The 14125-nt window shown below is 38.3% G+C and overlaps 1 protein-coding gene across 2 annotated transcripts in view; it reads right to left on the minus strand.

The window, feature by feature from the left end:
* Positions 1-14125, minus strand: part of LOC139574756 (glutamate receptor 3-like) — a 328769-nt gene that overhangs the window by 70929 nt on the left and 243715 nt on the right. For both annotated transcript variants that reach the window (XM_071399624.1, XM_071399622.1), the window contains exons 11-12: positions 11385-11758; positions 1591-1789 (exon numbers count right to left, since the gene is read on the minus strand). In XM_071399624.1, the coding sequence (XP_071255725.1) occupies positions 1591-1789; positions 11385-11758 (573 nt within the window). The remainder of the gene's footprint in view (positions 1-1590; positions 1790-11384; positions 11759-14125) is intronic.

Genomic DNA, 14125 nt, shown 5'->3' on the forward strand with positions numbered 1-14125 from the left:
ACTCTCTCTCTCTCTCTCTCTCTCTCTCTCTCTCTCTCTCTCTCTCTCTCTCTCTCTCTCTCTCTCTATCTCTCTCTCTCTCTCTCTCTCTCTCTCTCTCTCTCTCTCTCTCTCTCTCTCTCTCTCTCTCTCTCTCTCTCTCTCTCTCTCTCTCTCTGTCTCTCTCTCTCGCTCTCTCTCTCTCACTCTTTCTCTCTCTCTCTCTCTCTCTCGCTGCCGTCTCATTGTTTAAACAGTACTTGAGCTTTTAGACTACATCATAACATATTCCCAACAGCATTTAATATGTTATACTATAAATAGAGCTGGTAAATACCAAATGATTATAAACATAATGATCCATGATCATAACAGTGTGTTACAGTACATTCTAAAGTACCTCCTCCACAATTTAGTTGCTACTTCTTGCAAGACGTCCATACTGTTTCAATTCACTTGCTCTAATACCCACTGTTCGCCCTAGCTATATATTCCAGTACCACAGTGATGTGTACATTGTAATCAAACTCCTCCACTCTGGCACAACACGCTGTGTTGTATTGTATGCACGCTGATAAGGGGATGGATGAACTCTCGGATGAGAATTTGGTTAATCATTTATAACTTAATTGGCTCGTCCCTCTCTGCCAGTGGACATATGGCTTCCTTCCATCTCCTCTGTTTGGACTGGAGATCTTCAGCTCCAATTTACCATGCAGCCGCAGCCGGCTAATTAGGTTTGGTGAGCTGACCCCTTTGAGTTACTGTAGGGCTGATGTGGACTCTCTGATTAGAACTCTGTTTCATCACCATTAAAGAGTGTGTGTGTGTGTGTGTGTGTGTGTGTGTGCGCGTGTTAGACACGTCATTAGCAATCAGACTTTCTGCTGATCAGACTAACTGTCTCAAAGCTGGACAAGACCAGCATAACCACATTGCCACTGTATAAAATCACCATTCATGTGTCGTCACATTTCAAGAAGCACTTTACACGCTCCTCCACACCTCGACAGTTCTTATGACTTGTTCTGTGGTTCTGATTGAAATACGGGATGACTTTTGTCAGAGATACAGTGTTGACGCTAGTAAATGGAAATGTACAGCTGTACTGAAGAGGTTTCAGGGACTTGGTTTCAGATTTAAGAACAAATTCTTATTTACAATGGCGGCCTAGGAACAGTGGGTTAACTGCCTTGTTCAGGGGCAGAAGGACAGATTTTTACCTTGTCGGCTCGGGGATTCAATCTAGTAGCATTACGGTTACCGGCCCAACTCTCTAACCACCGGGCTACCTGCCACCCAATGAAATCAGACCAAAACACTCTCTTTTTACAATGTATTCTGCCACAGGACTTGCTGATTGACCATTTGTACTAAAACTAGCCGACCAGCCAGTTGTACAGAGTTACCAGCAGTAATTGCTGAAGGTCAAATCCTAACTTTCACTTAAGTCATGCATTGATGTCAATGGGAGAATAAGTGAAAATGTGACTTTAAGTGGATGATAGGATTGGCCCCTGAATGACTAGTTGACCTAGATGATCAACCCGGTGTACCAACTAGCTGATGGACCAGTTGTTAGCAACAGCATTCCGGTGTTCCGTTACTCACCCTAAAGAACTCCTTGGTGGAACCAGCATCTAGAGTTCCGTAGGCGATCTCAGTCTGTTTAGCCAGGTCCTCAGCACTCTCTATGGGCGACACCATCCTCTCCACTGTGAGGAAAGCAGCCAGGTTGGCCGTATAGGACGAGATGATGATGAGAGTGAAAAACCACCACACGCCCCCTACTATTCTCCCTGATAGGGACCTGAGAGACAGAGGTAGAGAGAGAGAGAGAGAGAGAGAGAGAGAGAGAGAGAGAGAGAGAGAGAGAGAGAGAGAGAGAGAGAGAGAGAGAGAGAGAGAGAGAGAGAGAGAGAGAGGTAGAGAGAGAGAGAGGTAGAGAGAGATGGAGAGAAAGATTTAACGTTTTGTACATTTTCATTGTTTATTTCACTTTTGTTTATTATCTACTTCACTTGCTTTGGCAATGTTAACATATGTTTCCCATGCCAATAAAGCCCGTTAATTTGACATTTGAATTGAATTGAGAGAGAGGTAGAGAGAGCGAGAGGTAGAGAGAGAGGGGTGGGAGAGAGAGAGCAGAGGAGAGATATAGAGAGAGGGAAAGAGCGATAGAAAGAGTGAGAAAAGGGGGAGTAAAAGAGAGGTGGAGAGATACAGAGAGAGAGAGAGAGAAAGGGAGGAAGAAGGAGAGAGAGGCAGGAAGAAAGAGTGAGATAGCTAAACAGAGAGAAACAAGGAAACAGAGAGGGGAGAAGAGAGGGAGAATGAACAACCCATTAGAGAGATGTGCCATTAGCAGAGCTTGTAAACCCACTGCAGGCGGTGCACCACTGCAGACGGTGCACCACTGCACCTAATGCTACAGACACAGCTCACTGGAGCGTCGTCCTTTAAGCCCATAAAAACCTTTGTTAGCCTGGCTATAAAAACCTGAAGCTGAGTCACTATATTACAATACAATTTTAAACTGTGAAACTACCCTGGAGTCCGGGAATGTATCATACAACAAGCTCACTGGATCCCAGTCTTTTACAGTAGACTGACACAGCTCAAAGGAACACAGTCTTTTACAGTAGCCTGCTACAGTAGACTGACACAGCTCAAAGGAACACAGTCTTTTACAGTAGCCTGCTACAGTAGACTGACACAGCTCACTGGATCCCAGTCTTTTACAGTAGCCTGCTACAGTAGACTGACACAGCTCACTGGATCCCAGTCTTTTACAGTAGACTGCTACAGTAGACTGACACAGCTCACTGGATCCCAGTCTTTTACAGTAGCCTGCTACAGTAGACTGACACAGCTCACTGGATCCCAGTCTTTTACAGTAGCCTGCTACAGTACGACTGACACAGCTCACTGGATCCCAGTCTTTTACAGTAGCCTGCTACAGTACGACTGACACAGCTCAAAGGAACACAGTCTTTTACAGTAGCATGCTACAGTAGACTGACACAACTCACTGGATCCCAGTCTTTTACATTTACATTTACATTTACATTTAGCAGACAAAGTTCATACATATTCATCCTGGTCCCCCCGCGGGGAATGAACCCACAACCCTGGCGTTGCAAGCGCCATGCTCTACCAACTGAGCCACACGGGACCACGTGGCCAGTAGCCTGCTACAGTAGACTGACACAGCTCACTGGATCCCAGTCTTTTACAGTAGCCTGCTACAGTAGACTGACACAGCTCACTGGATCCCAGTCTTTTACAGTAGCCTGCTACAGTAGACTGACACAGCTCACTGGATCCCAGTCTTTTACAGTAGCCTGCTACAGTAGACTGACACAGCTCACTGGATCCCAGTCTTTTACAGTAGACTGCTACAGTACGACTGACACAGCTCACTAGTCTCTAACCCTATACACAGTATATCCTATTCAGTATATCAGCATATCCAACTTCAGTATATCAGTATATCCAACTTCAGTATATCAGTATATCCAACTTCAGTATATCAGTATATCCTATTCAGTATATCAGTATATCCTATTCAGTATATCAGTATATCCAATGTCAGTATATCAGTATATCCTATTCAGTATATCAGTATATTCAACTTCAGTATATCAGTATATCCTATTCAGTATATCAGTATATCCAACGTCAGTATATCAGTATATCCAACGTCAATATATCAGTATATTCAACGTCAGTATATCAGCATATTCAACTTCAGTATATCAGTATATCCAACTTCAGTATATCAGTATATTCAACTTCAGTATATCAGTATATTCAACTTCAGTATATCAGTATATCCAACTTCAGTATATCAGTATATCAGTATATTCAACTTCAGTATATCAGTATATCCAACTTCAGTATATCAGTATATCCAACTTCAGTATATCAGTATATCAGTATATTCAACTTCAGTATATCAGTATATCCAACTTCAGTATATCAGGATATCAGTATATTCAACTTCAGTATATCAGTATATCCAACTTCAGTATATCAGTATATCCAACTTCAGTATATCAGTATATTCAACTTCAGTATATCAGTATATTCAACTTCAGTATATCAGTATATTCAACTTCAGTATATCAGTATATTCAACTTCAGTATATCAGTATATCCAACTTCAGTATATCAGTATATCAGTATATTCAACTTCAGTATATCAGTATATCCAACTTCAGTATATCAGTATATCCAACTTCAGTATATCAGTATATCCAACTTCAGTATATCAGTATATCCAACTTCAGTATATCAGTATATCCAACTTCAGTATATCAGTATATTCAACTTCAGTATATCAGTATATTCAACTTCAGTATATCAGTATATCCAACTTCAGTATATCAGTATATTCAACTTCAGTATATCAGTATATCCAACTTCAGTATATCAGTATATCCAACTTCAGTATATCAGCATATCCAACTTCAGTATATCAGTATATCCAACGTCAGTATATCAGCATATCCAACTTCAGTATATCAGTATATCCAACGTCAGTATATCAGCATATCCAACTTCAGTATATCAGTATATCCAACGTCAGTATATCAGCATATCCAACTTCAGTATATCAGTATATCCAACGTCAGTATATCAGCATATCCAACTTCAGTATATCAGTATATTCAACTTCAGTATATCAGTATATTCAACTTCAGTATATCAGTATATCCAACTTCAGTATATCAGTATATCAGTATATTCAACTTCAGTATATCAGTATATCCAACTTCAGTATATCAGTATATCCAACTTCAGTATATCAGTATATCCAACTTCAGTATATCAGTATATCCAACTTCAGTATATCAGTATATCCAACTTCAGTATATCAGTATATTCAACTTCAGTATATCAGTATATTCAACTTCAGTATATCAGTATATCCAACTTAAGTATATCAGTATATTCAACTTCAGTATATCAGTATATCCAACTTCAGTATATCAGTATATCCAACTTCAGTATATCAGCATATCCAACTTCAGTATATCAGTATATTCAACTTCAGTATATCAGTATATTCAACTTCAGCATATCAGTATATCCAACTTCAGTATATCAGTATATTCAACTTCAGTATATCAGTATATTCAACTTCAGTATATCAGTATATTCAACTTCAGTATATCAGTATATCCAACTTCAGTATATCAGTATATCCAACTTCAGTATATCAGCATATCCAACTTCAGTATATCAGTATATCAGCATATCCAACTTCAGTATATCAGTATATCCAACGTCAGTATATCAGCATATCCAACGTCAGTATATCAGCATATCCAACTTCAGTATATCAGTATATTCAACTTCAGTATATCAGTATATTCAACTTCAGTATATCAGTATATCCAACGTCAGTATATCAGCATATCCAACTTCAGTATATCAGTATATCCAACGTCAGTATATCAGCATATCCAACTTCAGTATATCAGTATATCCAACTTCAGTATATCAGTATATCCAACTTCAGTATATCAGTATATCCAACGTCAGTATATCAGCATATCCAACTTCAGTATATCAGTATATCCAACGTCAGTATATCAGCATATCCAACTTCAGTATATCAGTATATCCAACGTCAGTATATCAGCATATCCAACTTCAGTATATCAGTATATCCAACGTCAGTATATCAGCATATCCAACTTCAGTATATCAGTATATCCAACGTCAGTATATCAGTATATTCAACTTCAGTATATCAGTATATCCAACTTCAGTATATCAGTATATTCAACTTCAGTATATCAGTATATTCAACTTCAGTATATCAGTATATTCAACTTCAGTATATCAGTATATCCAACTTCAGTATATCAGTATATCCAACTTCAGTATATCAGCATATCCAACTTCAGTATATCAGTATATCAGCATATCCAACTTCAGTATATCAGTATATTCAACTTCAGTATATCAGTATATTCAACTTCAGTATATCAGTATATCCAACGTCAGTATATCAGCATATCCAACTTCAGTATATCAGTATATCCAACGTCAGTATATCAGCATATCCAACTTCAGTATATCAGTATATCCAACTTCAGTATATCAGTATATCCAACTTCAGTATATCAGTATATCCAACGTCAGTATATCAGCATATCCAACTTCAGTATATCAGTATATCCAACGTCAGTATATCAGCATATCCAACTTCAGTATATCAGTATATCCAACGTCAGTATATCAGCATATCCAACTTCAGTATATCAGTATATCCAACGTCAGTATATCAGCATATCCAACTTCAGTATATCAGTATATCCAACGTCAGTATATCAGCATATCCAACTTCAGTATATCAGTATATCCAACGTCAGTATATCAGCATATCCAACTTCAGTATATCAGTATATCCAACGTCAGTATATCAGCATATCCAACTTCAGTATATCAGTATATCCAACGTCAGTATATCAGTATATTCAACTTCAGTATATCAGTATATTCAACTTCAGTATATCAGTATATTCAACTTCAGTATATCAGTATATTCAACTTCAGCATATCAGTATATCCAACTTCAGTATATCAGTATATTCAACTTCAGTATATCAGTATATTCAACTTCAGTATATCAGTATATTCAACTTCAGTATATCAGTATATCCAACTTCAGTATATCAGTATATCCAACTTCAGTATATCAGCATATCCAACTTCAGTATATCAGTATATCAGCATATCCAACTTCAGTATATCAGTATATCCAACGTCAGTATATCAGCATATCCAACGTCAGTATATCAGCATATCCAACTTCAGTATATCAGTATATTCAACTTCAGTATATCAGTATATTCAACTTCAGTATATCAGTATATCCAACGTCAGTATATCAGCATATCCAACTTCAGTATATCAGTATATCCAACGTCAGTATATCAGCATATCCAACTTCAGTATATCAGTATATCCAACTTCAGTATATCAGTATATCCAACTTCAGTATATCAGTATATCCAACGTCAGTATATCAGCATATCCAACTTCAGTATATCAGTATATCCAACGTCAGTATATCAGCATATCCAACTTCAGTATATCAGTATATCCAACGTCAGTATATCAGCATATCCAACTTCAGTATATCAGTATATCCAACGTCAGTATATCAGCATATCCAACTTCAGTATATCAGTATATCCAACGTCAGTATATCAGTATATTCAACTTCAGTATATCAGTATATCCAACTTCAGTATATCAGTATATTCAACTTCAGTATATCAGTATATTCAACTTCAGTATATCAGTATATTCAACTTCAGTATATCAGTATATCCAACTTCAGTATATCAGTATATCCAACTTCAGTATATCAGCATATCCAACTTCAGTATATCAGTATATCAGCATATCCAACTTCAGTATATCAGTATATTCAACTTCAGTATATCAGTATATTCAACTTCAGTATATCAGTATATCCAACGTCAGTATATCAGCATATCCAACTTCAGTATATCAGTATATCCAACGTCAGTATATCAGCATATCCAACTTCAGTATATCAGTATATCCAACTTCAGTATATCAGTATATCCAACTTCAGTATATCAGTATATCCAACGTCAGTATATCAGCATATCCAACTTCAGTATATCAGTATATCCAACGTCAGTATATCAGCATATCCAACTTCAGTATATCAGTATATCCAACGTCAGTATATCAGCATATCCAACTTCAGTATATCAGTATATCCAACGTCAGTATATCAGCATATCCAACTTCAGTATATCAGTATATCCAACGTCAGTATATCAGCATATCCAACTTCAGTATATCAGTATATCCAACGTCAGTATATCAGCATATCCAACTTCAGTATATCAGTATATCCAACGTCAGTATATCAGCATATCCAACTTCAGTATATCAGTATATCCAACGTCAGTATATCAGTATATCCAACTTCAGTATATCCAACCACGCATCCAACTTCAACTGAGAAACTGGGAGAAAATGTGACATGGTCTTTTAGATATAGATGTTTTAATGATGTCATGTCATCCAGCAGACTCATCACCAGCAGTGTATTCTGGGATCAGAAAGTGTAAGGTCAACCTAACCAGGCCTATAACATGAGGTCATGTGACCATATAGACCCAAAGCCATAGCACAGAAGTATTGATCATTTAGGCCCTGGACATCATATTACCATTTCAGACACAACTGAGCCTAATAGCCGTAATACATCTTTAATAAGTGCGCTGTCGGATAGTGAAGTGCTGAAGAGAAGAACGTAGTGTGGCAGAGAAAAGTCATTGTTTTAGGATGCTTGAACAACCCTCTGACTGATTGACCATAAAGATCTATCTGACTGCTCAGTGGTAATGTTAAACAACATCACTAAGCTCTATTGAGGGGAGAGACTTCATAATGGGCATGCTGTATAGCGCGGGAATAAAATACAACTGGCACACAGACACGTGTTTCCATTCGAGTCATTAAGCAGACACTCTTATGCAGAGTGTGCCGTGTGCCGTGTACCGGGTGTCGTACCGGGTGTCGTACCGGGTGTCGTACCGGGTGTCGCACCGTGTGTCCTACCGCGTGTCGTACCGGGTGTCGTACCGGGTGTCGTACCGCGTGTCGTACCGCGTGTCGTACCGGGTGTCGTACCGCGTGTCCTACCGTGTGTCGTACCGTGTATCGTACCGGGTGTCGTACCGGGTGTCGTACCGTGTATCGTACCGCGTGTTGTACCGCGTGTCGTACCGTGTGTCGTACCGGGTGTCGTACCGCGTGTCCTACCGTGTGTCGTACCGTGTATCGTACCGGGTGTCGTACCGGGTGTCGTACCGTGTATCGTACCGCGTGTCGTACCGCGTGTCGTACCGCGTGTCGTACCGCGTGTCGTACCGGGTGTCGTACCGCGTGTCCTACCGTGTGTCCTACCGTGTGTCGTACCGTGTATCGTACCGCGTGTCGTACCGCGTGTCGTCCCGTGTGCTGTACTGTATGTAAGTGAGAATTCATAAGCTATATTTTATACTACAACGTATTCTATTCTATTTAAGGCGTCCAAAGAGAGGCACAATATTCCAATCTACCCCATTGTATTTCTACATCAGATCTACCCCATTATATTTTTACATCAGATCTACCCCATTATATTTTTACATCAGATCTACCCCATTATATTTTTACATCAGATCTACCCCATTATATTTCTACATCAGATCTACCCCATTATATTTTTACATCAGATCTACCCCATTATATTTCTACATCAGATCTACCCCATTATATTTTTACATCAGATCTACCCCATTATATTTTTACATCAGATCTACCCCATTATATTCTACATCAGATCTACCCATTATATTCTTACATCAGATCTACCCCATTATATTTTTACATCAGATCTACCCCATTATATTTTTACATCAGATCTACCCATTATATTTTTACATCAGATCTACCCATTATATTTCTACATCAGATCTACCCCATTATATTTTTACATCAGATCTACCCATTATATTTCTACATCAGATCTACCCCATTATATTTTTACATCAGATCTACCCATTATATTTTTTACATCAGATCTACCCCATTATATTTTTACATCAGATCTACCCCATTATATTTTTACATCAGATCTACCCCATTATATTTTTACATCAGATATACCCATTATAATTTTACATCAGATCTACCCATTATATTTTTTACATCAGATATACCCATTATATTTTTACATCAGATCTACCCCATTATAATTTTACATCAGATCTACCCCATTATATTTTTACATCAGATATACCCATTATAATTTTACATCAGATCTACCCCATTATATTTTACATCAGATCTACCCCATTATATTTTTACATCAGATATACCCATTATAATTTTACATCAGATCTACCCCATTATAATTTTACATCAGATCTACCCCATTATATTTTTACATCAGATCTACCCATTATAATTTTACATCAGATCTACCCCATTATAATTTTACATCAGATCTACCCCATTATATTTTTTACATCAGATCTACCCCATTATATTTTTACATCAGATCTACCCATTATAATTTTACATCAGATCTACCCCATTATATTCTACATCAGATCTACCCCATTATATTTTTACATCAGATCTACCCCATTATATTTTTACATCAGATCTACCCCATTATATTTTTTACATTAGATCTACCCCATTGTAATTTTACATCAGATCTACCCCATTATATTTTTTACATTAGATCTACCCCATTATATTTTTACATCAGATCTACCCCATTATATTTTTACATCAGATCTACCCCATTATATTCTTACATCAGATCTACCCATTATATTCTTACATCAGATCTACCCCATTATATTTTTACATCAGATCTACCCCATTATATTTTTACATCAGATCTACCCATTATATTTTTACATCAGATCTACCCATTATATTTCTACATCAGATCTACCCCATTATATTTTTACATCAGATCTACCCATTATATTTCTACATCAGATCTACCCCATTATATTTTTACATCAGATATACCCATTATATTTTTACATCAGATCTACCCCATTATATTTTTACATCAGATATACCCATTATAATTTTACATCAGATCTACCCCATTATATTTTTACATCAGATCTACCCCATTATATTTTTACATCAGATATACCCATTATAATTTTACATCAGATTTACCCCATTATATTTTTACATCAGATATACCCATTCTAATTTTACATCAGATCTACCCCATTATATTTTTACATCAGATATACCCATTATAATTTTACATCAGATCTACCCCATTATATTTTTACATCAGATATACCCATTATAATTTTACATCAGATCTACCCCATTATATTTTTACACCAGATATACCCATTATAATTTTACATCAGATCTACCCCATTATATTTTTACATCAGATCTACCCCATTATATTTTTACATCAGATCTACCCCATTATATTTCTACATCAGATCTACCCCATTATATTTTTACATCAGATCTACCCCATTATATTTTTACATCAGATCTACCCCATTATATTTCTACATCAGATCTACCCCATTGTATTTCTACATTAGATCTACCCCATTATATTTCTACATCAGATCTACCCCATTGTATTTCTACATCAGATCTACCCCATTATATTTTTACATCAGATCTACCCCATTATATTTTTACATCAGATCTACCCCATTGTATTTCTACATCAGATCTACCCCATTGTATTTCTACATCAGATCTACCCCATTGTATTTCTACATCAGATCTACCCCATTGTATTTCTAGGTCAGATCTACCCCATTGTATTTCTTGGTCAGATCGTTTCCTACCTGGGTGATATCTCACATCCTTGTTGCATGAAGGCTCCCAGAGAGAACCACAGAGAGTTGAAGATGCCAAAGTCGTTGGGAGGATCTGGAGGTGTCTGGGGGTCTTTGGTTTCATCCTGTTCATCCAGGTTCCACTCATAAGGGCTGAAGCGGCTGACCAGGAACAGGACCACACTCACACCGATGTAAGCGAACACGATACACATCCATATCTCATAGGCCAGCGGGTCCAGGAAGGAGAACACCCCGGGTTTAGACTTCTGGGGCTTCTTGATCATGATGGAGATGCCCAGAGACATGAAGGGCTTGGAGAAGTCGATCACCTCCTCACGAACCAGGGTTATGGTGAGAGGTGCCACAGCTATATCTGCTCTCTGGAAACAGGGACACGTAGAGTGGGTTAGTTTGGTTCTGTCTCAGATATGGTTTTTAATCTAGATATTATGCATCATTTGAGGTAGAATGAAATAAAAATAAGTTTGATAAATAAAGTTCCTTAACTTATATACAGTTTTCGTGAGTTTCTTAAAATATTGGCCTACGGTTGTGCTTTACAGTCTCAAAGCGGACAAAACAAAACAACACGAAGGGAAAGGAAAAGCTCGCACAGTCTGTACCTCAGGATGGTTTTAATCAACACAACAACAACAACATCAAAGAAATATCCTATATAGAATGAATAATGTGTAGCATGTGTACTACATTGAGTACAGAGTCTCAACACACACAAGAGATAAGAGAAGAGAGCAGAGAGGGAGAAAGGGGAAAGATTGAAAGGCAAAAATATTTTCAAACATTTCATCTTCACCATCCCCCCCCTCAGCCTTCTAGACACAGATTGGGCATAATTAGAAACACATAAATGTGTGTTTGTCAGATGTGAATTATGTAGCTGCAGTCTCTACCCTTGTCTAGTTAGTTTAAAGCTTTCTGACTGTGTGAGACTGATGGGGTCTAACCAGAAGGAGGCTAAGAACAGGCTGGAAACTTTGCAGGAATACAAATAATAACATACATTACCGAAATCCATTTCCGTTTATCTTTGGTTTATGAAACTCAACAGTGAATGTCAATACATCATAACATAATTTGCATATAAATAGCTAATTAAAGGTAATAAGTTATTTATTTGTAAGGCAGGGGAAGGCAGGGGAAATATCCCGAAAACATATTCCCTGTGTCCCAAACGGCAGGTCATTCCCTATGGGCCCTGTCCAAAGTGGTTCACAGGTAGGGAATAGAGTGCCATTTGTGATGTGGAATGCAGCCAAGGCTTTTCAGGACAGATGAATAATAGTTGCTGGTCATCTTTCTGTAACACAACAGAAAATATATACACCAGTGTAACTGTTATGTAGGTATGTCTAACAGAACAGCTCTGATTTAAATTACAGCCTTTAAAATGGTGGGAGAAAGACAGTAACCCAAGGCTGTGTGAGTAAACCACTCCACTTCAGCCTCCCTCCCAGCCCCCTTCCCTCCCTCCCTGACTGCCTCTCTCTCTCTCTCTCTCTCTCTCTCTCTCTCTCTCTCTCTCTCTCTCTCTCTCTCTCTCTCTCTCTCTCTCTCTCTCTCTCTCTCTCTCTCTCTCTCTCTCTCTCTCTCTCTCTCTCTCTCTCTCTCTCTCTCTCTCTCTCTCTCTCTCTCTCTCTCTCTCTCTCTCTCTCTCTCTCTCTCCACCCCTCTCATCCCATTCACAGCGCCTCCATGCCTGGAAGAGACGAGACAAATGCTTTTCTCATCTACATTATTTTAATCTCCCAAGCTCCCTTTCATCTTTTTCTCTTATTTTATGTATTTCTTTCTCTCGTTCTTCTTGTCTCTTTCTTTCTTTCTCTCTTTATTAATTTCTTTCTTTCTTTCATCCCCATCATGGCTTGTTACCAAAACACATCCTTGGAAGTGGTGATGGCACTTTTTTTTACTATCAAAACGATGGGCTTTCTTTCTTTGTTAAAAAGCAGCAGTATTCAGACAAGTTACTGCTGCATCTTGGGTGTAGCATACGACACAGTGAACGAATCAAACAGCAGCGTTTGTTCCCAGGCAGTGACTCGTGAAGGACATGTCTTCGTATTGTAGCCTTAACCATTGTGTTTCTACAACAACAACAAAACATGTGTAGAAGAAGAAAGACGTGATAAAGCTACATGAGGAGAGAAGGGTCAAACGGTGGGGAAATACACCAATAAACACAATGGCGGCAGCAGAGCTATAACATAACCTCTTAATAATAACGGTGTCCGTGGTAACAGTCAATCAATAGAGAAGAGAATACTCAGCCATACAGAAAGCGTTTCAAAACTTCAGGGCTGACTTTTAAAACACAACTAAGACAGCATTAGTTAACTGGTCAGAAGGTCAAATTTAACTCAATCATTAGACTCTCCAGTTTTAAATAACCACACTGAGACGCGGTGGATGGACAGACATAAATAACCACACTGAGACGCGGTGGATGGACAGACATAAATAACCACACTGAGACGCGGTGGATGGACAGACATAAATTTCCACACAGAGACGCTGGTGGATGGACAGACATAAATAACCCCACTGAGACGCGGTGGATGGACAGACATAAATAACCACACTGAGACGCGGTGGATGGACAGACATAAATAACCACACTGAGACGCGGTGGATGGACAGACATAAATAACCCCACTGAGACGCGGTTGATGGACAGACATAAATAACCACACAGAGACGCTGGTGGATGGACAGACATAAATAACCAC

This window comes from Salvelinus alpinus, chromosome 4, assembly GCF_045679555.1.
Source record: "Salvelinus alpinus chromosome 4, SLU_Salpinus.1, whole genome shotgun sequence".
Taxonomy (NCBI): domain Eukaryota; kingdom Metazoa; phylum Chordata; class Actinopteri; order Salmoniformes; family Salmonidae; genus Salvelinus; species Salvelinus alpinus.